This window comes from Salarias fasciatus, chromosome 23 (assembly GCF_902148845.1).
Source record: "Salarias fasciatus chromosome 23, fSalaFa1.1, whole genome shotgun sequence".
In the NCBI taxonomy this organism is placed as follows: domain Eukaryota; kingdom Metazoa; phylum Chordata; class Actinopteri; order Blenniiformes; family Blenniidae; genus Salarias; species Salarias fasciatus.
In genome coordinates, this window is record NC_043766.1 from 5,976,620 (window position 1) to 6,003,359 (window position 26,740).

At 40.6% G+C, this 26,740-nt stretch overlaps 1 protein-coding gene across 1 annotated transcript; it reads left to right on the top strand.

The window, feature by feature from the left end:
* The first annotated feature begins 365 nt into the window (after positions 1 to 365).
* Positions 366 to 20,112, top strand: pdgfra (platelet-derived growth factor receptor, alpha polypeptide). The gene is made up of 29 exons (XM_030083125.1): positions 366 to 549; positions 2,930 to 3,004; positions 3,104 to 3,394; positions 3,694 to 3,954; positions 4,392 to 4,531; positions 5,411 to 5,573; positions 6,008 to 6,200; positions 6,885 to 7,000; positions 7,254 to 7,550; positions 7,640 to 7,906; positions 8,045 to 8,175; positions 8,291 to 8,459; positions 8,554 to 8,743; positions 8,875 to 8,990; positions 9,140 to 9,266; positions 9,367 to 9,563; positions 10,036 to 10,130; positions 10,585 to 10,717; positions 11,035 to 11,139; positions 12,088 to 12,198; positions 12,660 to 12,813; positions 14,502 to 14,662; positions 14,951 to 15,066; positions 15,613 to 15,735; positions 15,822 to 15,933; positions 16,736 to 16,835; positions 17,048 to 17,153; positions 17,860 to 18,095; positions 18,180 to 20,112. Exons 2-29 carry the CDS (start codon positions 2,947 to 2,949, stop codon positions 18,325 to 18,327), a joined length of 4,416 nt encoding a protein of 1,471 aa, XP_029938985.1. The 5' UTR covers positions 366 to 549; positions 2,930 to 2,946; the 3' UTR covers positions 18,328 to 20,112.
* Positions 20,113 to 26,740: the final 6,628 nt, after the last annotated feature.

Sequence of the window (26,740 nt, forward strand, 5' to 3'; positions counted from 1 at the left end):
TTCGTGCAGCCTAGAAAAACACTTTCTTGGAAAAGTCGTTGTACTTTTTGTAACGAAAATAATTATTTAAGGACTTCAAACAAAACAAAACAAAACTAGATGTTAAAAAAACGTTAAACTTGCACAGCTCATCAAGCCTGGAGCTCCTAAACTTCTGAATAAAATCTAATAAACATATAAAAAATCCCCCATCCCTCCAAAAGGATCCTTACTTTTGAAAACGCTGAAGCGCACAGAGGGAGGATCGAAAGGGGGTGTCATTTCCTGAGAGTTATTTACTTTGAACCAGACGATTACTTTTTCGGGGGAGGGTTAAAGGGGGAGTAGGAGGGTGGACTGTAACGTTGAATCAGTTACAGGTCGCTGTAGCCTGAGCTCAGTTGTGAGGGCGGTCGTGGATGTGGATAGAGCGTCGCGCGTACGCTCTCACAGCGCAGGATCTCTGAGGATTACAACCGCTGTGAAGGACCCTTACTGCGCTTTTTGGAAGGACTAATTCACTGTGGATATACTTACAAGAGAGAGATATAAAGAGGGGATTAGTAAAAGGTAAATGAAAGGTCGACTGAAACACATTTTCTCAGTCTTTATAAAAGTTGTCTTTCCACCCGAATGAAGCGGGAGGGATCTGTAATAGGATACATTTTTGTAGTCATAATGGAAGTTTAACTGGGATCTTAATGAATTTATCCAGTGGGTCGACTCCTTCTTTTTCTCATTTTGCATCATAGCCGTGGATAAATAACTTATTTTTTATTTATGTTTTTTTTTTTTTTTTTTTTTTTTTTTGAGGGGGGGAGTCCCCCTCTCCCTCATCTTTTCCTTTTTTATGTATTAATTTTTAATTTTCTGACAGTGTCGTCCTACAAGTTGCATGCAACTTTCCCTTTAGAAAAGGCTCACACATTTTCCAGATAAAGATTTTGTCTCCGTGCACCATATGGTCTCACCCCTGGACGCCGAGCAGGGAGATGTCGCTGACACTCCTGGATAAAAGCGCTCTGCTTCGGCCTCACAGCTGGAGGTGTCACACCGAAGACTGAAGGCACCATTGTGGGATGCTGTTTGGCATTTAATGGGAAACACATTTGGAAATAGTGCACCGCATTGTGCTTGGACCCAGAGGATCTTGAGTGGAGAGTGTGCCCTGGGATTGCTGGGGTGACTCAGAAAAAAAAAAAGCGCTGCAGAAGAGTTTCGTGAAGCTCAGCGCCGGGCATTTTTCATTAATCACCCACCCCGACGTGTCACCAAGGTGCTCCTGGAGGAGCATGCCTTTGCGTGGCCTGATTTCCATAACTGGACTAAAAAAAAAAAGAAGCTTAAAACACGTTTTAACAGGGGCTTGGATGGCGGGATTGCTGTGATTCACAAGCAGTGCCGCGATTTTTATCATGGGAAACAGCTTTTTGATGCGGCACCGAGGCACTGAAAGTTGAGACATGCTGTTATCAGCTGTTGCTCCAATGCACCCCAGGCAGAGGATGCGTTTGCTATCTGGCACATTTGTTGAGTGGCAGACATGCAGACAAGACAGCCACTCCAGTCTAAGTTAGATTTACGCACAGCGCCTGGAAGATCCTCTCCAAACCAGATCACAAACAATGTCCCTAATAGAAAATGTTTGGGACAAGGCGTGTGCACAAACACTTCAACAAGGATCAGAAGTCTTGACTGCTAAATTCCCACGCAAATACATACTGTTGTATGAAGTGGGTGCGTTAATTATAGAGTTAAACAAACCCAGGTTACCCATGGATAATTTAGTTCGTTTCGGTAGAGCCAAAGTGGGCAGCCGCAGGAAACTGGGAAAGGGCAACAAGTTTAATTGTCTCGAGACACTGAAGATGAAAAATATCCATCATTATGGAAAAAAAATACTTTATAGGCATGGATCATTATATTGTAAGCAAAATAATGTCCTCATTAGTGTTTATATAGGCAATTAGGCTATAGTAAGAGGAATCATAGTATATCACAATCAAAATAATCAGAAAAATTATTTTTCAAGTCAGCACATCTTAAACTACATAGTCAGTAATGAAAAATGTAATCATTTAGACAGATGGGCTAAAGGAAAACAGGACAAAATCTCTTTGATGAATGGAAATAAATCTGGCCTGAGACGGATAATTAGAAATCAGTTAGATTGTACAAAAAATTGCTATGGAGCGCCAAAAAAGAAAAGAAAACAGTGTCACGCACAACTGATTTAGAAAGAAAAAGTCCAGTTGTCCGGTTTAAGGAGACAAAAAGGATTTTGTATTAAACCAGAACATACACTTGAGGACACAGCTGTTGCTTAAAGTAATAACTGAGGTCAATGGCGGGTTGAAGCGGTGAAGAAACGGACTGTGGTGCCCTCTACCGACAATCAGAACAGTGCGCACTGGAGAGGAGAGGGGATTCCAGGTGTGAGGGTTGCATTTGGACCGTTAATCCATCTTCTCTGCCGGTTTATTAAACTTCAGTTTGCAGGGTGAAGGTTGATCCCACTTGTCTATTGGGACAGGCAGGATGCCCCTAGGACGTCTCAGCGACAGGGAGACAGACAACCACAAAAGTTACACCTACTGGTTAATTAGACCCCTCATTTGATCTCAAATGCACTAGAACTGTGGGACGAATATGCAGTTCCTGAACGTTAAGATTATGGTTCCCATCTTCATAAAATACTAAATTTCATAGCATCTCTGAATGCATACAACCTCAAACCATAATATTTTGTGTGAGATTTATATGAGGTTTTCACAGCAATGAATTTATGTAATGTAGCCAACTATGGACCATATGTGATATGAACTGATATGTCAATAATAGTTAAATAGTATTAAATAGTAATGTTCTGTAAATTGTATGAAAAATAGATTTAAGATGTATATATCTCCGAACTATACATATTCATTAAATAAACTGCTTTGTTTTCTAGGCTGAGCTTCCATTATCATGGATGGGGTGAAGGTGCACCTCGTCTTTGGGGCAGTCTTGGTGGTGTTTGTTTCAGGTAAACAAAACAGTCAGAGTGTACAGTGTTATCTGTTGCAATTTTTTTGTTTGTTTTTTTTTACAAACTTTGTGTAACGTGAGAAAAACTTTCTCTCAGACATCTCTGGATTGTCTCCGCCAACCATTGTGGCCAATCAGGAAGAGTTTGTGCTCCAGCCCAACTCTATCTTCAACATCAGCTGTACTGGGAAAAAGAGTGTGGTGTGGGTTGAGCCCTTGCCAGAGAATACCTTTGTTTATCCTGGATATTACACCTCTACCCTCTTCATTTTCAATGCAACCGTGGAGAACACTGGATATTACATGTGCACCTATGTAACCCACGAGGTCAACCAGGATGCAGAGGCAAATGAAGACAATGAAGCGGAGATATATGTTTTTGTCCCAGGTGAGTATGCTCGTGTTTGAACTTAACATTTACGCACTCAGACAGGCCATTGTGATACAGCAAGAAACAGTAATAATAGCTCAAGAAATAGAATAATTCAAAAGCCAAAGCAGAGCCCAAGAGACAGATCAAATAATAAATATCCACACTTCCGAGGAAGATATTTAAAGGAAGGTTAATTGGATAGATCAAATGATCAGATAACAATGTTTTTCATGTCAAAAATAATCACAATTTGCTTTAAAAACAGCACAACTTTGGCAGTAAACTGAGAAAAAACCCTCTCCTTATACACACAGATCCCCAGGCTCCTTTTGTCCCCGAGACTCCTGATAACCTGGTGGTGCCCATGGATCTATCTGGTGTCACCATCTCATGCCGTGTCTCTTACCCCAATTATCATGTGATCCTGAGGGGTGTCCCCAGTGGAGAGGAGATGTCAACTTTCTATGACAACAAAATGGGCTTTTTTGGAAGTCTTTCACCTGGCCAGTACCAGTGTGAGACCACCGTAAACGACCAGACATTCAGAAGTGCCATCTATACTGTGGAAACTAAGGGTGAGTCTAAACTACCACAGATGGATGGATCCTGAGATGATGTTGGTTTACGAGGATTCATTATTGATATAAAGAGTTTAAGGAAGAATAGCAGCACAGCTGGAAACAATCCCTCCTCTCAGTTTACTATGAGGGTGATCTCACAGCCCTGACATAATGTTGTCATTACTGGATGTGTGTGTGTGTGTGTGTGTGTGTGTGTGTGTGTGTGTGTGTGTGTGTGTGTGTGTGTGTGTGTGTGTGTGTGTGAGAGAGAGAGAGAGAGAGAGAGAGAGAGAGAGAGAGAGAGAGAGAGAGAGAGAGAGAGAGAATGAGATGACGAGGACTTACTAAGCTGCAGTTTTGGAAGAAATGAGGTCATGTTAATCATGTTGTCAGTATCTTGGGATCTGTGAGATGGTGACGCTGATATCAGCCCTCTGTTGGTCTCTCTGTAGCCTCTGAGGAGGCTGATGACTTTGACGTGGAAGTCAGAGCGAGTGAGGAGATGCTGAGAGTGGGGCAGCCTCTGGACATCACCTGCATTGCTCCTTCTGGCTCAAGCTACAAGCAGCAATGGCTTCATCCAAAAAAACAGGCGAGATGCTCTCATTCCCCCCATTTTATGCTTTTTCTCTCCTTGTGTGACTTTTTCTTCAGGTCCTACTCATCTTGCACTATTTACTTCAACCCCCTTGTTATGTTTCCATGTCATTTCCTACCCAGCAGCACTGAGCCTGAAATAAGCGAATAATGGTTTTGGATGCAAACCTTGCAGTGGCAAGTGGAATATAGCTCAGACGACGGCCACAGCGGTTACAAAATATGTGTTAGGGAAGCAGCAGCTGAATGTTGTGTGTTCACTGGGGCAGCAGCCAAAGAGCTCATTGTGGAAGTTAAAACTGATGGGAAAGTTAAAGCTCAGGACAAATGGCTTGAGAGAGGCAACCAGTTCAAAGCTGGGGGAATAAGAAGATTGTAAATTCTGTGACCCTGTGACCTTCAGACGTGTACGACAGATGCTGTCTGCACATAACTGCCAGCTAAACATTTAATGCTTTTGAAGTGTTAGTTTCAAGGATGTAGAAGAGCTTCATGTGCAATTTATGTTTGTTTATATTCAAGCTTGAATTCTTAGACTGTGCAGCATGTTGGAGGGTTTTTGGTCTTCATGGGATTCCTTTAAGCCCTTTTCCAGAGATGGCGAGAGCAGGAGCACAGGACTCTTGACTCCTGGTTTTGGTCTCAGCTGCAATTACAGGCTTTTTAAAAGGCTCTGTGATCCTGATTTATCTCCCGTAGCCTTACAAGTGTTTTACCCATTAGCCTCCAGCAGCATGACACACACTCTCCGATTCATAGACATTAAAGCTGAAAAATGGAAAACACCAAGAGTTGCAATGTTCAGATATCTTCTTACCACAACCATTTTGTTCCGGTGTGCAAGATTTTTAACTGTTTTGTTGTTTTGTTGTAGGCTGTGGGAGCAGTCCAACTGAAACAGGCTTTTCCTGACCAAGTTGTCTACACCCTCAGTATCCCACGAGTTACCGCTCAGGACAGCGGTACCTACGAGTGCTCCATCACTCACATAGTCAGCGGAGAAGTCAGAGCCAGCAGTGTGGCAGTCACTGTCTCCGGTAAGTCTTCCTCCAGTATTTTTCCTGAAAAACAATAATGAGTTTTCAGTAAAACTCCAGTAGTTTGAGTTAATCACTAACTTCCGACTCACAGCCATTTGGACATGTGTAATATTGTCATCATCACTCAGGTGAATTAGTTCAAGTTTCACATATGTATGCAAGGTGATGTGTGCAAGCCATTTTCTGCTGTCCGTCTATAAAGATTCACCTCTGCTTTAAACATCAGCTACTGTGTTTTATGGGATTGCTTCAGCAGATGTGTGTGTCAGGACTTCGTTTCATACAGCACTCACTGTCACTCTGCATCCATCCTGCCTCTCGCCTTACTCCCCAATATTAACAGAATTAATCCTTTATAAAACATGTTTTCATCCACAGTTATTTCACTAATCCTTTCATATTCATTGTTTGTTTTTTGATTTTCTTTACAGAAGAAAACTCCTTTGTCGCTCTGGACCACAGTGGGATTATAGCAACGGAGTTTGTCAGCATTTTAGAGGAGACAGAGTTTACCATTCTCATTGATGCATACCCGGCCCCCAAAGTCATGTGGCTAAAGGACGGCAAAGCCATATCTGGGAACTACTACGTCCAGACTGAAACCAGCCATACTGGAGGCAATCGGTGAGAATGTTGTGTTTGGAACGTTTTGAAGCTATGAGACATTTTGTTTATCAACAAGAATTGGATAAGACTGATACCCTCAATACTTCTGTATACTTCTGTATGTATAAAATAATAGCTGGGAATAGTTTAAGTTATGGCCTGGAAAAAAAGAGGATGCCGTTTAGATGCTGTTTACTTAAAAGACCAACATTTATGGTGTCTTGGTACAAAGATTTAACATGAATTACAAGGTAGAGACCAAAACAAAGCAACCATGTCATTAAAAAAAAAAAGGCTTTTTAAGATGTCAATTGTTTCTTTAAAGCTGCAGAATGTACAGCATATTGTGATGGTTCACACTAGTGATCCGTCAAAGTTTTGCATTTTGATATCACTTAATTCAAAGAGCTCCAGCACTCACTGAAATTCCCTGGTTTCACAAATTTGCCAATGCTGCTTTATCTATTCTTGTACTGAAGCCAAGAGGAACGCTAGATTGACGTACAGTAGTATCTAGTGGTGCAAAGTGAGTTCACACGACAGATCAAATTATCCATGGACGGTCAGTGCATCAATGTTGGTAGATTTACAATCTAATATTCTAATGATTATTTTCATGTGGGGTTTTGTACACATACTGTTAAGAATTTCAGACATTGCACCTTTAAATGACAAAGTTATTTTCTGATTTCTTCCGAACAGGTATCAGAGCATTCTGACATTACGGCAACCTCTCGAAAAGGACAATGGAAACTATACCATCATAGCACAGAGCGGCTCTCGCACCGCTCACTTCTCCTTTTTCCTCAGAGTGAAAGGTAAGACAGACAGATGGATAGATGGATAGATAGATAGATAGATAGATAGATAGATAGATGATAGATAGATGATAGATAGATAGTGTGTGTGTGTGTGTGTGTGTATGTGTGTGTGTGCGTGCGTGCGTGCGCATGTGTGCGTGTGTGTGTGTGTGGGTGTGTGTGTGTGTGTGTGTGTGCGTGTGTGTGTGTGTGATAGTTAGACTAAGCCATTAAAACCTGTGCCTGAGTGCTGAATGTGTCTTCTCTCCAGCCTCCACCGCAGTAATGCTTCCACCATCTGCTGCCCCTGTTCTTTTGCCTGAAATGGAGGAGATGGAGGTGGCCTTGAACACTCCTTTCACCCTGACTTGTCGCGGAGGTGCTAAACTGGCCTGGGAAACCCCCATTGATGTGCCCAAGCAAACACAAGAGGACAGCAGTGGCCTGTTTGTCACCACCATCACTGTTGACAAGGCCACAGCGATGCACACTGGTTACTACACATGTTTTTACAATAGAAATATGACTGAGGACGCAGAGGACAGCAGCATCTACATCTATGTTCCAGGTATGAGGGGTGTGTAGCAATGTTGTGCATGTGTGGTGTTGATTCACATTATTTTCTGATACTGAAAGACTAATCTCACTTCAACACAGATCCCGATGTTCCCTTTGTGCAATCATCTGAGCCGTTCGGCAACCACATCTTAACCGAACATGAGGAGATGGAGATTCACTGTCGAGTCTCTGATCCGAGAGCTAATGTGACCCTGATTAACGTTGACACCCAGCAGCCTGTTCCTTGTGTGTATGACAGCAAGAGGGGTGCTTTGGGGCTATTCACCGCTGGGACTTATATCTGTAAGGCCCTTATAAATGGAGAGGAATACTACAGTGATGAATACATTGTCCACGGTTGGACAGGTATGTGTTCCTTTGCAAAGACTGTGCACCACAACTCTTCATTTCATATATGAGACACGATGTTTCTCTTTTATGTTGAATTTTCTGAATTTTTGGTCCAATAGAGGTATTTTCAGCTGTGCTGTCGTTGTGTCTCAGGTGGTGGTGCGTTGCGTGTTGAGCTGACAGCTAAAAGGACAGCTCTACTGGCTGGAGACACACTCGCTGTCACTTGTGTTGCCCATGGATCTAAAATCCTTGAAGATCACTGGAAATACCCAGGGAAACTGGTGAGGGAATGTATGACTCTATTTGGCAAAAATTTGTTTTAGAATATTACAAAATGTCTCATTTTGTTGTTGGTTTCTAACTAAGAGTGTCTGATGTTAATTTTTTGTCCAACAGGCTAACCGTGCTATAAAAACCGTGCACGAGAATGATAGAGATCAGCAGATCCTTTACAACCTGACAATCCCACAAGCTTCAACCAAAGACAGCGGCATCTATTCTTGTTCCATCACCGATATTGTGACGAATGAGAGCCAGACAAAACAGATTGCCATCCAAGTTTTTGGTATAGAATTCTGATAATTTGTATGAAATGTGCTTTTCTTTCTCTCATTGTGGATTATTGCTCATATTCTGTCAAATTCTTCTTCTTCCAACAGCTACTGATTTCATGTCCGTCAAGCCGGAATTCAGCCCATATGAATCTGCAGAGCTGGACGGGGTTCAGACCTTCATTGCTGAAATTCTATCTTTTCCAAGCGCTCGTGTTATTTGGCTAAAAGACGGCATCCCAGTCAGCGACGTTACCGCAGAGATCTCCACCAGCCTGCGGCAGACTAGCGAGACCAGGTGAGTGTCTGCTAATGATGGCAGAGCTAATGACAGATCGGAGAAGCTTTCCCACGCACACGGTTTAGAGCCACTGTGAACCCTAGGCGTGAACCTTCTAGGTCATGACAGGAGTGTGCTTTTCATTGCAGCTATATTAGTGTTCTCACACTGATCCGTGCCAAAGAGGAGGACAGTGGGAACTACACCATGCGAGTGGATAATGGAAACCAGAGTCGGGACATCAGCTTGAATTTGGAGGTCAAAGGTCAGAGGCAGGAATTTCCAAAGCCATTCATTACCTTCATTTCCTTCAATATTGCTTTAAACACCTTTTAAGTCTCAGTTAAGGCAGGTTTTATTCTTCTGTCCACACACACACCGTTTATTGACTTAGCTTGTTGCTCCATGTTGCAGTACCGGCAGTTATTGTGGACCTGATGGACATTCACCATGGCTCAGCCGCAGGCCAGTCTGTAGTGTGCATAACAAGAGGACAACCCACCCCTGTGGTGGAGTGGTTCATCTGCAAGAATATCAAACAGTAAGTTCACTAATCTTCAATGCGAAGTACATGTAGCTCTATTACCCTCCTGTTCCCACATGCTTCATTTGATTTGGTTCTTTATTTTGTCTTCATCTAGCTGTGCCAATGATACCTCATCCTGGGAGCCCCTCGCTGCAAATTCCAGTGACATCACAATGGACTCGCATATCAATGAAGACAGCAACCTGGAGAGTCAAGTCCTATTTGGTCACCTGGAGAGCACCCTGGCAGTGCGATGCCTGGCCAAGAATGAGATGGCTGCAGTCAGCAGGGAGATCAAACTGGTATCAAATGGTAAGAACACACAGCACGTTTTACCCAACACTCAGAAGTAATTTAACTTCACTTTTATTGAGCTTACTCCCACCTTCTTTCCTCTAAAGGTCCTTCCATTTGACACACTTGTGGTGTGACAGGCTTCGTTATAGGGTGTGTGTTTTGGGAAGGACTAGTGGTGTCAGTGTTGCAGCAGCTGTTAGCTGATGGGGTTTGGTGACAACAGTGATAGCAGGCTATGATGAAGAGGCATTAAGGGAGCTAATACAGCGCAGACAGACATTGTTAAGCCATTTGGTCTGTCCAGATGAGCTTTACAACCTCATTCTGACCACCTCGCCTTGGTCTCGTCCCCATCCCCCACTCCTGACTTATTTTCCCAACACACTTTGCAGGCCTTGTTAGAGTTTAACTGCTTTCCAAGCCTGATAGTTTTTCATAAAACACTTCCTGGTCTCCATCTAATGTGTGTGGCTTTTCCTCTGAACAGGCCGTCACCCTGAGCTGACTGTAGCTGCTGCTGTGCTGGTGCTCCTGGTCATTGTCATCATCTCACTCATTGTGTTGGTTGTTATTTGGAAACAGGTACTACGGCCATATCATACTGCATTTTCACCTCACTCCTCTCCTCCACTCTTAACTCATCCATTCTGTCTCTTTTGTATTCGTATGAAACGTGAAAGTATTGAGAAATGTGTTTCAGGCAAAATCTAATCTTGCAAAACTACATTTGTTCTTGTTGACATTTCACAATTTTTTTGTGAGGTACATAGTTTTAGTCAGAGATATGAGCAGTAACACAGAAACAACATTTCTACACAAGTATGTATTTACTTTGCTGTTCTGCTCAATAAGGGGTTATTCATTCAAATGCAGTTTACAGCAGGCTTTCAAGCCAGTGACAGTACACCGAAACTAAGGAAACTGTTCATTGCCTGTGATGGTGCATCATTCCAACCGAAACTTTCTACAGCAGGTTCAATAATTTGTGACTTTACTCAAGAAATGATTTTGTGTTCATTTGTTCTCTGTCTTCTAGAAACCCCGATATGAAATCCGCTGGAGGGTTATAGAATCCGTGAGTCCTGACGGCCATGAGTACATCTATGTGGACCCAATGCAACTTCCCTATGACTCCAGATGGGAGTTTCCTCGTGACAGACTTGTGCTTGGTGAGCTGACTGCCACTTTAAATGTGCTAGCCTTGTGCCCGTGGTTTAGCCACCTCCCTGGAGGGACGAGTCCAGCCAGGATGTCTCACTGTGTCTTTGAAGTGAGGCTGCGATAAGCTAATCTGGTTTGGGCTGTGAGGTTTTGCTGGCTGTGATTTCGGTTAGACTCGGTGATCAAGGGGACATCCACATGAAGGACTCACTGATGAGAAAGCAGAGGCATCCGAAGGCCAAAGATGTTCTGTGTGGATGAAAAGTAGTTTCTTTTGTTTTTCCTTGCCTCCGTATGTGATGCTATGCCCTCTTGTGCTTCGCAGGTCGCATTCTGGGCTCTGGAGCCTTTGGAAAAGTGGTGGAGGGAACCGCTTATGGACTCAGTTGCTCCCAACCTGTCATGAAGGTGGCAGTGAAAATGCTGAAACGTGAGTTCCGCAGACCAGCCCAGGCATGACACTTATAGTCAGGTCAGCTTGGTTTAAATTTTTTAAGGTGTCATTATCCATAGTGTGCACAGAAAAGTACCTGATCTTAAAGTTCCGAAAATAAAAGGGAAAAGACTAAACTTCTGAACAATTTCTGAACATTTTTACATTTCACTGAGTATTAAATTATTCCAGGATCAGTCGAATGATCCGATGATCACAAAAAGAAAATGTTTATAGATTATTCAGGATACCTTCACATTTTATTGGGCATGCTATTATGTTTCATACAGTTCTTACATTGATACAGAATATTAGAATAAATAATTGTGTTGTTAGCATTAATCTTGTTTATTTAGGGGTGGGTTTATTAAATACCATAATCAATTAAATATGTAGGCATATAGTTTTTATCTTTATCTAGATTTCTGTACACAGCAAATTTTCCAGTGTTGAATTAACTCTGAAAGTGTTAAAGAGTGGTCTCATATATACACTGTTGTAGTGTTAAATGTAAGTGTTAAAATATACACTTTAAAGCGTTCATTCTAAGAATTAACACTGTATAGAGTTATATAGGAACACTGGTCAACAGAGAGGAATATTAATATAATTCCACAGAGTGTCAGCATTAGAAAATTAACACTGGTCAGTGTTGAGATTTTAACACTACAAAAGTGTATATATGAGACCACTCTTTAACACTTTCAGAGTTAATTCAACACTGGAAAATTTGCTGTGTACTAATGACATAAAAGGAGTTTTAGGTAAGGGTGCCAGTTTATCAAATGCACAGATATAGGGCTTTAAAGCATATTTTTAGTTAACGACATTTATGCAATTTACAAATAGTAAAATTCAGATGAAAATGGTAATGTTGGTGTGATTCATGGGACTGTTGGGATGCCAAATGTTGTGATAGTCACTGTTACTTCACTTTTTTTCCAGCCACAGCACGAACCAGTGAGAAACAGGCTCTCATGTCTGAACTGAAGATTATGACTCACCTGGGACCCCACCTCAACATCCTTAACCTCCTTGGAGCATGCACAAAGTCAGGTAAGTTGTCCACAATCACAGAAACCAGAGATGGTAAACAGACACATTTATTTGACAACATTCACACACAGTAAAATGGGAGCTAGAAATGACAGTGTTGTGTTTGTCGCCATATAAATAAAGATGAATAGAACTGAATAGTCAAGGCAACCATTGTTGCGTCTCCTGCGTAATTTAGTCACCACTTTACAAGATAAACACAATAACGATCACACTGGTGTGCACACGTGCACGCGCTCATACAAACACTCCTGGAAATTTGGCAGTTGTATACGTTTACAACAGCCAGAAACGATTGGCAGGCCCGGCTCAGTTCTTGGTGGGTGTGGTATTTCAATAGGCTTTTTATGGGAAAGTGGAGGCTTCCCTCTTGACTGTGCTTTTAGCCTTTATGAGCCACTGATAAGATTAGCCTCCAGACTGACGCCGATGCACAAATTTGTCTGCTGTGCTGTTCACAGGCCCTATCTACATCATCACCGAGTACTGCTTCTACGGGGACCTGGTCAACTATTTACACAAGAACAGGGAGAACTTCCTCAGTCTCAACCCAGAGAAAAACAAAAAGGAGCTGGATATCTTTGGGATCAACCCTGCAGATGAGAGCAGCAGGAGGTACAGCACACAGTGTGTCCATATCAAACATTTTTATCTCTTATGGTAGTAGTAGGGGTAACATTGTAAAACAATCACACAGCATTTAAATGTTATGTTTGTTATATGTTTATAATAAATTTGCCACCTGAAAGTATATGACTCATGTGAACTGCACATAGCCAGAGATCAATAATTACAACTTATTATAGTGTGGTAGGTGGATCTGTCCTGTTCAAATGTCTGGTGTGTGAATTTTCTTCATATTATATAATATAAAGAGTTCTCGAAGTAAGGTTGTGAGTTTAGGCCAGCCAAACAGTCTAATGGGTGGGCCACTCAGAAAATTCAGCCAAACAACAGAATATTTGGAGACAAAAAAAGTGGCAAGAAATATAACTGTGTAATATAACTAAGTTACATGACTGTTTTGGGTCAAGGTATGCAATCAAAAGGGGTCTAAAATAAGAAGAATTGGGGGCTATCTCAAGACATTGCTTTTTAGCATTCTAAATACACAAAAGTTTACCACTGAACATGTACTGTTTTCACCTTTAATGGCTGAAGGATGTTTATCATATGAATCTTCAATTTTAACTTAAATTGAGAAAACAAATTCAAAATGCAAGCTTCAGTATTTGATGATGCCACCTTCATTTTAGGCACTGTTTTAGAGGTCTATGGCATTTTAGAAAACAAAACAAAATGACCATTGGAGCAAATTCACTTTTGCACATACTTTTCACATTTTTTCGTTAAAGTGTTTAAAATTTAATCAAGTTTTTACCTTCCTTGTCTTTTTATGTATAATTTTCAAGGTAATTCTAATGCATTTTATGTCTCTTTCTTTTACACACACACACACACATACACACACACACGCGCGCGCGCGCGCATGTTTGTACTTAAATCGTTGTGAGGACACTCATTGGCATAATGTATTTCCTAGCCCCTTACCCTAACCCTAACCATCAAAAATAAATGCCTAACCCTAACCTATGCCCTAAACCTAACCTCACCCAAATGTAACCCTAAATCAAAAACCAAGTCTGAACCCTAAAAAAGGTCAAAAAAGGCCTGTCGAAAAGTGAGGAGCGGCAAAAATGTCCTCACTTTGCAAAAATGTCCTCACTCTGTTGGTGAAAAACGAATTTTGGTCCTTACTTTTGGGTATGTACAAGAACACACACACACACACACACACACACACACACACACACACACACACACACACACACACACACTCCACCCTGATTGGTAACTCAGTCGTTATTTTTTCTGTGGTAGTCGAGGAGGTTGTCTGGTGTCTTGACCAAATCGGATCACTGAAGTGGTCTCATCTTTCAGCCTAATTTAATTTCTATGCAGCTACCTGTTAATTGGGACCGTCCAGACATATCTCCCACTCCTATCCCTCGGCCGACAAACCCCCCCCTGTTTCCCTCTCTCATTGAGCCTCATCTGTGTTGATGGATGACTCACAGTGACCACACCTCAAAATGACCATAACATGATTTAATCCTGGCTAGCATGCTAGCCACGATCACATCTTTCTTGAGAGAGTGAGAGCATTTCAAGACACTCACATAGACATACACAGACACAGCAGGGGCCTGAATAAGATACATTCAATGTATTCTTTCTGGAGCTGACATAGCTCCAAAGACCTCTCATCACTAACAGAATGCCTCTCTTGTCTTTATATGCAGCTATGTGATCCTGTCCTTCGAGAGCAAAGGAGACTACATGGATATGAAGCAGGCTGATAACACTCAGTATGTCCCCATGCTGGAAATGAGCAATGCCTCTAAGTACTCAGACATCCAACGATCTAACTATGACCACCCTCCATCGCAGAAAGACTCCAGTGGTAGGCACTTCCTCTTCTCTCCTTTTCAATCTCTCCTCGCAGTGACTTTGGTTTACTTGAATGGCCTTGCTGCTGTGTTTGAGTCAGATCTGGTTGAGGGGTACACCCTCGTCGGGATTTAGGACTGGTACAGCCCTGTAATTATATGGAGGGGATAATTGTAGCACTCATATAATAATGCCTGGTTTCTCCCTGCCATTAGTAAAAGCCAGGTTTGAGCAAGCAATGCTATATTTACAATACATATACTCATGGACCACCTCATGGTATGTGTATTTTCCAAACCAGAGTGTGAGATGAGCAACCTGCTGTCAGATGATCTGAATGAAGGCCTCACCACAACAGACCTGCTCAGCTTCACCTACCAGGTGGCCAAAGGCATGGACTTCCTCGCTTCCAAAAACGTAAGTTTGACTGAAAGTTGTTGGGCTTTTTTTTCTCCCACATATCTAAAACCTCACATTCCTCTGCTTCCGACTGCACTTGTTGCCATGTCCTATATGTTGACAGAAACACCAGCCAAAGGTGGTGGCTGAGTAAATCAGCGGTTGTGTGATAATCAGTCCCACTGAAGGCTGCTGAGCCCACTCAGGAGTGAGGCCAGGGGCTGAATATAGTAGCAGGACAGCCAGAGCTAGAATTACCAGGCAGGGACACACTGCAGCCAGAAGCCTTTCATTCAGCTTCATAGTTATTATCCCTAAATATCCAATGGTCACAGACATCTCTCCAACTGGAATGTTTATACAATGGTTTTGCTTTATAAAGCAATATGGAACTGCATTAAAAATGAACTGCAGCTCAATTAAATACACACAGAAATAGATGTAGTCAGAAGCTGTGGGAGCAGACTACGATTGAGAACACAAGGAAGTCACAGCGAAGGAAAAACATCTGTATGTCCTGCAGTGTGTGGCTCATCAGTTTTGCATTTGTGTCTGTTTTTGCAGTGTGTGCATCGGGACCTCGCAGCCAGGAACGTTCTTCTGTCTCAGGGCAAGATAGTGAAGATTTGTGACTTTGGACTGGCTAGAGATATAATGCATGACAACAACTATGTCTCCAAAGGAAGTGTAAGTTACCAACACTTCCATATGACACTGGTTTTTCCCCAGAGATGTCATTATTTGACCAGACATTTTCCGTCTACCGTCAACAGACCTTCCTGCCGGTGAAGTGGATGGCACCAGAGAGCATTTTTGACAACTTGTACACAACTCTCAGTGACGTCTGGTCCTACGGCATCCTCCTCTGGGAGATATTCTCCTTAGGTAAATTTTGCAAAGTTCTGTCAGAGAAATACTTGTACTATTGACAGGAATACTCAAAGTTTAACTTAAAAGATAAAAATCTTCTTTATAATTGCTCAATAACACAGCAGTAAAGTGAAACTGGAGTACACCCTAGTCAGAGAAGGAAGCAACAATTGACAAGGCTGGTAGAAAAAAACAAAACAAAAAAAAAGTACCAGAACTCTGAGGACCAGACTGTGGCTTCACTGGTTCACCACTAGAGGACACACAAAAGCTTCATGTTAAAAATCTCACATACTGTACATATTTCTTTAAAAGAACAGATGCTTGTGGATATTAATATGCAGTGTACTGGTTTTATGCATTGTCATCATGAGAGGAATAAAAAGCACTATATGTAATATATGAACAAAGTTTAAAAGTAATTTTTTAATAAAGCCAAAACCTTGTCTTTTTTGTTGTTGTCTGAAGCAACAGATTATCAACATATTATGAGCCTAAATAATCATCATGATTTGGGTTATGTTTGGTCATTGATCTGTTGTCCCCATCCCACAATGTGGCACGGTCCAGTTTTGTAATTTGTGACATCAAGTGTTTTCTTTTTTGAGTTGGTTGAAAAACAAATGAACAACAAGTTCAATAATTTGTCTGAATGCAAAAGAAAAAGATTACTATAAATATAGTAGAACAAATATTTCTGCATGGTAGATTGCAAAGGGTAAAACCAAAAATTTAATATGAAACACTACTGAAAAAAGCACATGTTAGAATGGTAGATGTTGTTGACAAACTCATAACAATTTGTCTCTGTTTGAAGGTGGCACCCCGTACCCAGGCATGGTGGTGGATTCAAGCTTCTACAATAAGATCAAGAGCGGATACAGGATGTCAAAACCCGAGCATGCTCCAAGTGACGTGTACGTGATAGTCCATGTTTTGGTCATAGCTGTTGCTGTGTAAAGCTGCCCTCACACTGGGTCACAGGAGGAATGCTTTGGGTTGTAAACCCTCAAACAAATTTGTTGCAGTGATGTACAGTGTGGCAGACATCAGTCATGGTAAAATTACAAGGTACATGGCAGGTGCTACTGTTCCCCACAGTAATGTTGGCTCTGTTTTGCATTTTCAGGTATGAGATGATGATGAAGTGTTGGAACAGTGAGCCAGAGAAGAGACCTTCTTTCCAGGGTCTGAGTGAAAATGTGGCCTCTTTGCTGCCCTCCAGCTACAGGAGGGTGAGTCTCCACGTGACCTTCCCTTTACCTCGGACCTCTGCTGATGCTCAACACCTGCTTTCTAAATTTATATCTTTTCCTTTTGGACCCAGTGGTTTGGTCTTACATTCTGTTCCTCGTTTCTTTCTTCTTTTTTTGATATATTTTCTGGCTCTTTATTGAGTTTTTAAGTGTCATTATGTCAAAGCAAACTACAGACTGAGCAACATTTAAATACACACTTAAAGTAGCCAGTTGTTCATTTAAAAGCCTCTCTACCTCCCATGTGTGCATTTGGAGGGCTCCTGCAGGCTTTCAATGTTTCTGTAAAACACAAACCTACCAATGATTAGAGTGAAAACACACCAGCTGGATGTGAGTGTGGCTGGCCTCAGTGGAGGTAATGACGCAGTCTTAGCTCTCATCTCCACCACCCAGCCTTAATTATCCCATTAAAGGCCACGCTACACATGGCACATCAAACAGCTTTACCTCTGCCCTTCTCACAGTTTTTAGGACTGGGGGCAAAAGAGGAGGAACCGGGAATTGTTTTAGCACCTTGGGGCTTTGGTGAGATGTGTGACTTTTCTGTGTGGGTAGCATAGTCCAGGTGGTGGCAGAACTACTTATCATACATACTCTAGTCCCAGGGACTTCTGGTGCCTTTAAAGGATTAAATCTATATTTTTTGTGCCAAAATCTAACTCCCCTGTTCACTGGCTTGTAGCATTATGGGAGAGTGAACCATGAGTTCCTGAAGAGTGACCACCCAGCCGTTACTCGAGTGTGCATGGAAAATGACGAGGATTACATTGGCATCACCTACAAGAACCATGGCAAGCTGAAGGACCGGGAAAGCGGCTTCGATGAGCAGCGGCTGAGCTCTGATAGTGGCTACATCATCCCACTGCCTGACCTGGACCCAATATCAGATGAAGAGTATGGGAAGAGGAACAGACACAGGTAACCGGACAAGTTGTTTTTAAGTGTTTCTACAATACATCGTACTTTATTGATGTTAACTTGAGGTATGTCAAACCTCCGCAGTTCTCAAACGTCTGAAGAGAGCGCCATTGAGACGGGCTCCAGCAGCTCCACCTTTGCAAAACGTGAAGGCGAGACTCTCGAGGACATCACGTTACTGGATGAAATGTGTCTGGACTGTAGCGACCTGGTGGAGGACAGCTTTCTGTGATGACTGCCTGGCCTGCAGAGCAGGAACAGCGCCGAAACGTGGGGGTGCAAGGACACGACAACTAGAGCAAGGCCTATATCAACCAAAGACTCAACCCTTGGTTCTCTAGCCCCACTTTCCTCCGCTCGATCGCCCTATCAGAACACTGAACAAAACCACTTATTTGTCTGGATGAGTTCTTGGTGACCCACGGTACGCCTGTCACGTCTAAGGGACAGTTGGCCCCCTGTGGCCTTGAGAAATGGTAGGGGATTGATGAAAGCATTACGCAATGAGGGGACTCAAAGAACCTTTGTATCAGACCTGTAGAGAGTTTGTCTTTCTACTCTGCAGAACTTCATTCTATCGGGCATTTTCTAACAGCATTATAAGCAAGAAGGGATGAAATAAACAAGCTGGTCAGCAACTGTGCACGAAGCCACAGGATGTTACTCAAGCAAAACACACTAAACCACTACAGATGCACTATTTAAACTAGGTGATTCCATTGATAGTAACGGTATTAGCAGGTGAACTCACCTGCTATGAAATGAGCACCTGATGCTGGCACAATCAGTAGCAATACTTGGATTTAAAAGCACAAAATCTGAACTATGTGCATTTTTTTTGTAAAGGACCACATATTGTCTTTGATGGGTAAATACATGCAATAATGCAAATTTATTTTTTTACTTCATCAGTATGTAAACATGTATTGTTTGTGAATATCAAGTAGCTATTGACCATTGCTGTTTGAATGGTAGTGAAAGAAAAGTGCTTTGAGGTAGCATGCGTCCTTGCAGTGGCTTACCTTTTCTGAGCAAAATAAAACAAAGAAAGAAAAGAACATTTCATCCTCCTTTAAAGACCTTGGGATTTGTCAAATGAAGTGTGATTGTAAATGTAAATAGCTTCAGAGTTTTATATGAAAGAGAATTATTGGAATAACACTCAAGTATTTTATGTAAGCACATATTAAGCTTCTGCACCCTTATCAGCCGCTGTGAATCCAGCACTGTTGACAGATCCTACAAATAAAGGACATTTTTCTTAAATGCTTTAAAATAGAACATAAAAGAACACAGAAAACAGCACACTTATGTATTTGCGTATTGATAAATAAGTGTGTTTTCATGTTTTTGACAAACCATGTGTAGTAATAGTCAGTTCAGCACCAACAAATAAAACAATTGTAAAATAAAAGGGATTGAAACATGTTTATGACTGCATGCCAAAATGGGATAAAGACAGGTTAACTCTATCAATTAGCAATGTTCTAGCAAAGGTTGTGTTCCCCAGTCTCCTTCTTATCTACTGTCCTGAGGTCTATTAGTAGGTTCTAGTTATAATATCAAAAAATAAACTTATGAATCCGATAAGATCACTTGTATGTAGACTCTTCATGGCTCTCTGCATCTTCCTGCTGCTGTATTAGCTGTGTCACTGCCTCTGCATCTTCCTCCCATTGACTGTGATATGAACTGCAATCAGCTGTTGCACTTTCCTCTTTTCCCCTCTTCACTTTTGGACGTTGAAGACAAGTTAGCCAGGCTGACCTGAAAAAAGAAGAAGAGAAGTAGTCATGCTCTGGCCTTTGATGTTTAAAGCTGTGTGGATGTGAATGTTTGTGCTGAAAATAAGTGATGTGTTGTTGTTGTTGTTGTTGTTGTTGTTGTTGTTGTTGACGGTACAGTTTCTGTAATCATAGATAATCACACCCAGTATGACGATTTATTACTATGTTTCATTATTTTACATCATGTACATTCAGATGATTTATATTTCAATAAATGTTATACAACGTTTAAGAAAGTCATCTTCAGAAAATCATTAATGAGCTGTTTGCCTGTGAAAACATTTTTTTTCTTCAAACAAATATTAGTTGCGATGGAACTTGTAGTATTCATGGACAAGTGGAAGGAATATAAAGTTTATTCATTTCAGATATTCGACAGGGCAATGTATCTATATGAAATAGCTATTGAAAATCACAACACAGTGCTCATAGAAAGGCCTGCTCCATATTCCTGCATGGTGAAACACAAATAAACAAACACTGATAGAGACAAATGACCATGGTGGAAGATTTACCCACATCTCCTGCTCGAATGGAAATTCTAACACATCACAACTTTGACACGTTCTCGGTGTTTTCAGCCTTATTTTCTGAAAGCATCAACTAAAAGGTGACAAAAATGTGATTCCATATTGACATACATATACATGTACATTGCAATAAAATACTGTCAGTGATTAATCGATGTGTATTTAAACATAGGTTCAGTTTTAGATCTTTGCCCTCAGTTCTGGGGGGTGACAGACCGAAGAAGTCACGTGATTGATCTGAAACCGTTTTTGACATGATTTCATTTTCCTTTGTATAAAAATAAAGCTAAAGATCAAATTTTACCAGTAAGTTCTCAGTTAAGTTGTGTTAATTTAACACTTGTGCTGTGTATTTAAATCATACACCTCTTTCTTTCTTCTTGACTCGATCAAGCATAAGCATTAAAAACTAAGTTCTTAAACTTCCGATTTGGATTTCCAAGTGCTTGCCTTAGTGTGTGTGCAGACATCAGCATCTGTAACATTATGAATATTGAGTAATAACAGGAAAACATCTGTCTGATTTATGTGAGTGCCGTGACAGAGGTTAATGTGAACATCATTAACAATAATGATATGATCACAAAAGACAACACTTTTGGGAAGCTTTTCTTATAGAGCTCAATAGAATGACTTAGTAAACAATAAACCTTTACAGTTAATGGGAAACAAAATACAGAAAACATGGTAAAGGAGGCTGAGGAGGAGAAAGGCACACATCAACACCTAATTGTTATAACATGGATACTGACAGGGAAAAATACTTTCATGTTGCAAGAATTCAGGCCTGATTTTTGCTATTACATCTTCACACAAATTTGGGCCACATTTCATTTTATTGTATGACTGTAATTTACCAAATAGTTAAGTTGAGAAAGCATGCAACAAAACTCAGACTAATTTTAAGTGAAAAGCACATGTGTTGTGAGGCATTTCTGAGAAATAATCACGCTTCGAATTGCAAAGACATGCCATCCAATATAGACCAACTTCCTAATGGAATCTATGTGGCTGCCGCGAGGGAGAAGTAATAAGTCCCAGAAGTTGTGTGCCCAGTCAAACTTTGGGCCACTGCAGTTTACTGTTGATGCTTCTTCTGGTATGACTGCAGCGACAGTGGCCTCACAGATCCAGTAGAGGGCACTAATCTCCAGCAGGTGTCTCCAGGAGGACTGTGCCAGAGGTGGAAAGTGCAGAAGATGAAGACCTGAGCCTGCAGACTTGGTTGTCCGTCTCATCCAGACGTGACCCTGGGATCCCTATCTATCTATCTATCTATCTATCTATCTATCTATCTATCTATCTATCTATCTATCTATCTATATACCCCCCCGCCATTAGTCACATTATGCCAATAAAGGTATTTGGTTTGAATAGCATGTAATGTTATTTTTAGAAAATTCTAACAGTCTTAATTGTTTTAAACATTAAATTTTCTTCCACTTTCCCAAACGAGACACTACCTCTGGTGCACTACTCCCTGCAGCACGCCTCGGTGTCTACAGGCAGCAAATTGACTATCACTGCTTTAGATCAACATTATTTTGATTGGCTCACAAAATAAGCTATAAAGGATTTGGTCAGGTTATTATACCACTGGTCAAGAGTATATAAACATTCACACTTGTGTGTCCTGTTAAGTTCTTGCTGCTGCATTCAGGCTTCAGGCTTCAAAGTATGTTTATCTTGACTCTCAGGACTGCAGCTTTAAAACACTTTTCACTTAACACCGAAGCCACTGGCATAATAATGTTCAAATGATGAAGGGAAATATTCTCCATACATTCTCCAAAATGTATGTTTTTAAGTTACAGAAACTAATTAAAATATTAACAACATCACTTAAAAATTATTGTGTAACCTGAAAAATAACATGTTTCAGTATAGCTCAGTGAACAGGCAAACGTTTGAGATTGACAAAAGCTCGTTTTACCTCAGAATGGTGGATAATGTGTAATTTAGGATAGTTTCACATCACTTCACCAGAGATTTGATTCCACAAGTCTGATGTGATGGGACCTCTTTATGCTGGTTTTAAAGCCTTGACATATATAAACATCCTTGAACAAAACATAATGTTTGAACTTTCAAATTAAACATATTTAAGTGAGTTGCGACAGGTGGAGAAGTCACACAATAATTTCTGATGATCAAATGCATTTCCAAGGTTGAAGTGAAGAAAGAAGTTCATGCTCAAGCTCAGTTTGCATAATGCGTGCAGACGGAGTGAACTACGTTTGTGTGACATACAAAGAGACTATTATGATTGGCTACAATATTGTGAATGCTGGTGCTTTAGCATGCAAATCACGAGGAACGCAAAGTCATGACTGTACAGAGACATAAAGTCTAACTCACTATTACCTGGATGTCACGGACCTCGAAGCAGCTATCGCATGAAGTAGAGCCTGCACAAAACAACCAGTCACTGCACGTGTTTGCAACAAAATGTATGACAAAAGCTTTCCTTTGTGATGCAGTCCATTGCAATCTTTACCCATGTGATCAGCTGCATGTCTGGTAATGTGACTGAGGACAGACGTGCCAAGATGCACTAGGATCCAAGCAGAAACAGAACAGCAGTTCTGTGTCATTGATGACGACAAGCTCTCACAAAGAGCATTTTTCAAAAAAAATAATGACTGAACTTCTAACCTCCAACATTTTCAACTAAACAACATGACAATGAGACAATAAGGTTGATTGTTTTTTGTTTTTGATCAAACTTTCCTGTGTGCAGATTCAGCAGCTGCACTTACATGAAGGACAATGTAAGGACCACCCGGGCAGTTTTCTGACCCTCTCAATGAATTTTCTGAACTTCTAACAATTATATTTACACATTATTTATTATGGTCATTACATCCAGTGATCATGATGTGACGTGATCTTTTGTACAATCAGAAATGTGTTTTTAAATATGCTTAGCTGGATGGATGAACAGTGACAACAATCTGGCCAGTTTAATTACAATCTCATGACATTCAGAGCACTAAACTTTTACAACCCCTATGCATACACACGCAAGAGAATATAGAGTTGATCATCTGTATTTGTGGTGAAAAGTGAATTTAGTCATTTCTTTTATTGTATTTTGTATGTACATCTTTTCTATTGATCTGCATGTTTCTATCAATTTATAATGATAACATTCGAGTGTCCGTTAGAGGGAAGAGGAACCCTAACCCTAACCATATTTTGAGTAACACTGTGTTCAAAGGTCTGGAAACTCATGATTAAATGTGTTATATGGACTTTAAACCAGCAGAACAATGTAATGTAAACACAATACATATTTTCATGTCTTGGAAGAATTGACAACTAAAATCAAAAACTGAATTCATGCACCGACTCTGGCGTCGCTCAAAATGCTGCAGGGGATTCATGGCGCCTGGCCACCAAGTCACATTTCACATCAGCATATAGAAAAATGCCAAACTTTGATATACGTGCATTAAAGAAAAAGTCTGATGCCTTTTGCCTTGTCTGCAGTAACACTCGCGTTTCTGCAAAGTTTTCTCTCTTCTAAAAAAAGTGATTCATGTCATGTCTTCATCTTTTAGCTGTACTTTACAAGCTGGCGGTGACCGCTGGACAATCCGTGCGTTGAATTAAATATGTGAACAAATCGAGTGCGCTGCTGCCTGGATTCCACTGTCAAAGCTGTCAGATGTTTTCATTCATTCCAGAGGTCATGAAACAGAACGTTGCTGATCACTGGTTGCCAGTACATTTCAGTTGCGCCATGCAGGGTTCGAGCAGGTTAGGAGATATCCCCTTGTTTTCATCTCATGACATCAAGTAAACATGCAGCACTCTCTAACATCCAATGAAGAAAAAAAAAAGTACACGAGAGATCATAACATGACATCTGAAGAAAGCATGTCAGGACACTTGAGTTACTCCAGTGATCATATGCTTTAGTTCTTTGGCAGATGACGCCAACAGTCGTGCCAAAAGTCCAGCATTGTTTTGGACTCAACAACTCAAGTAAAAAGGGCCCCTGGCCTTTTCTAATAACTTGTGTAATGAGTTTTTAACATAAAAGAGCCTATTCTCATGTGATCTTTCATAGCATGCAGCTGAGAAACACTCTCACCAAAACACAATGATCTCACAGTTGCAAAAATGTAATTAAACTCAACACGATAATATTTACAAGGATTTGTGATTAATAAAAACACACTGTTCCAAATAATAAGTGACTGACTTTGAGTTATGTTCATGCTGTCAAAAACCTAAACAAAACAGTTTAATGATCAATTATACACTTAGCTTACAACAATGTTATCAGAGTGCACATTCTAGATGACATGTCAAAGGGTGAAAACTACAGGCAAAAGCTGTTTCCCAACAAAAAAGTAAATGCACCGTTATACCAAGAGTACAGGACACAAAACACCAAAAGCGAACAGCTGATTGCTGTTCCAAAGAAAAGCTGGCCAACATGAATCAGTGAAGACATGCAAGCTGTTGGATCTGCAAGTTCAAAGGTCTGGAGAGAATTACAGTGGCTGAAACAAGTCAGATTGTTCAAATGATTTCCAAAGAATGCCTCAAATTTGAAACTTTGAGAAAGAATTTGTATTTCTTTGCACTACCACTAAAGGGAACTTCTGGAGATGCGGAGTTTAAAAGTCATTGTATTGGGATTGTACAATTTTGGATGTGTGTTGCTATACAATACGCCGGTGCAATTATTCTACAAACGAAACATTAGTAATATTCTAATGCAGTTATTTATGCTAACAACATTAAATTACAATAAGAAAATAATGCAGAAAGAAAACTAATGCAACTTACATGTAAGCCACATTTATTTTATAAAATTTTCAATGACAAAGTTAAATGTACTTTTGGAAATTGCTCTGGAAATGAAGACAATACAAGACAACAAGACAAATTTGCTTATTTAGGTACCGTTTCAAGAAAGGTTCAGCGAGCCACTAGAGAAGGGCCAAAGGGCCCCATTCGGCTCCAGAGCTGCAGGTTGCACACACCTGCACTAATTCTTGAACAACAAAAAATTAAGACTTCATCCAAACATTTGTGTCGTTGTCTTGAAATCTCGTCCAAATTTAGCCTGGTAAATAATTACCATCAAACTAATATCTGACAATACGTTTTATATTTTATTACAATGATCAGTTGGAGTGAGATAATGCAAGTGGTGTGATATACTGTGAATCAAACTGAACTGAAAAATCTCATGAATTGGTAGCAAAATTACACAACAGCATAAATCAAATACACACACACACACATAAAAATAATCATCAACAAACCATATTCAGTTTGAGAGCTCACACGCTTGGTATCTCAGCATGCAAATAAACAGAATTTATGTATGTTAACATGATCATAAAAATATAAAATGACCTGGACATATTTAATATGGAAAAAATATATTATGTGCAGCTGTAATGATCCGAGCTTTTGAACTTAAGCCATAACCTGACGGTAGTACCCTGAGTAGGTGCAATGACCTCTGACCAGGAAACTGTACATATATGATACAATTGCTGTTACAACGATGAACACACATGCAGTGCACTGTGTCTCAACATGGAGTTAGGCTTTTCTCAAACTTATTTCTGATTTCCCAATTTGGAGGTTTACTATGGGGATTGCAACAATAAATCAGTCAATGAGTGGAACATGTTGGAACAGAACATTACAATCCATTTGACATCACTTAGAAATGATTAATTTGATATACACTTTCATCCAATAGTTCAAAAACATGAATGTGAAGTTAACTGGTGATCTGAAACTGCAGCTTGGTGTTGTGTTTCCCTCTGTGTTTGGGATGGACTGACAAACTGTCCAGGGGTAGACTGGGAGTTGGGATTGGCGTCAGCATCCAACTGACCTTAAGAGAATGAATAGAATAGAAATGAATAGAATTGGATTAACAATTTTTTGTCATCTAAATATGATTGCTGTAGCTTGTCTGTTGCTTCGGTTTGACTGTGAATTTGCTCATTTCTCCAAGCAGGAGCTGTCTTAAAGCAAACTGAATTGGGTCAGCTGGATTTGGTCTTGTGTCTTTGAAGAAGAAGCTTTATCCATTCATGCTGTTAACTTAACAAGGCTGGCTAGTACAGAATTAATGTTTGAGTTTTTAGAGCAACTTCAAGTGTGCTTACTCAATTATATAACAATTATATGACAACAAACACAAGTTTGCCTCTTCTGTGTTGATCTTTCAGTCTCGCTTTACTGGTTCTTCCTTTTGTTTGTCAGGTGAGACAAAGTGTTGGACCCTAAAGGCAGGCTGGTGCGAGGATGTGAAAAGTGCAATGTTTTCTTCAACCCAAAATTCAGG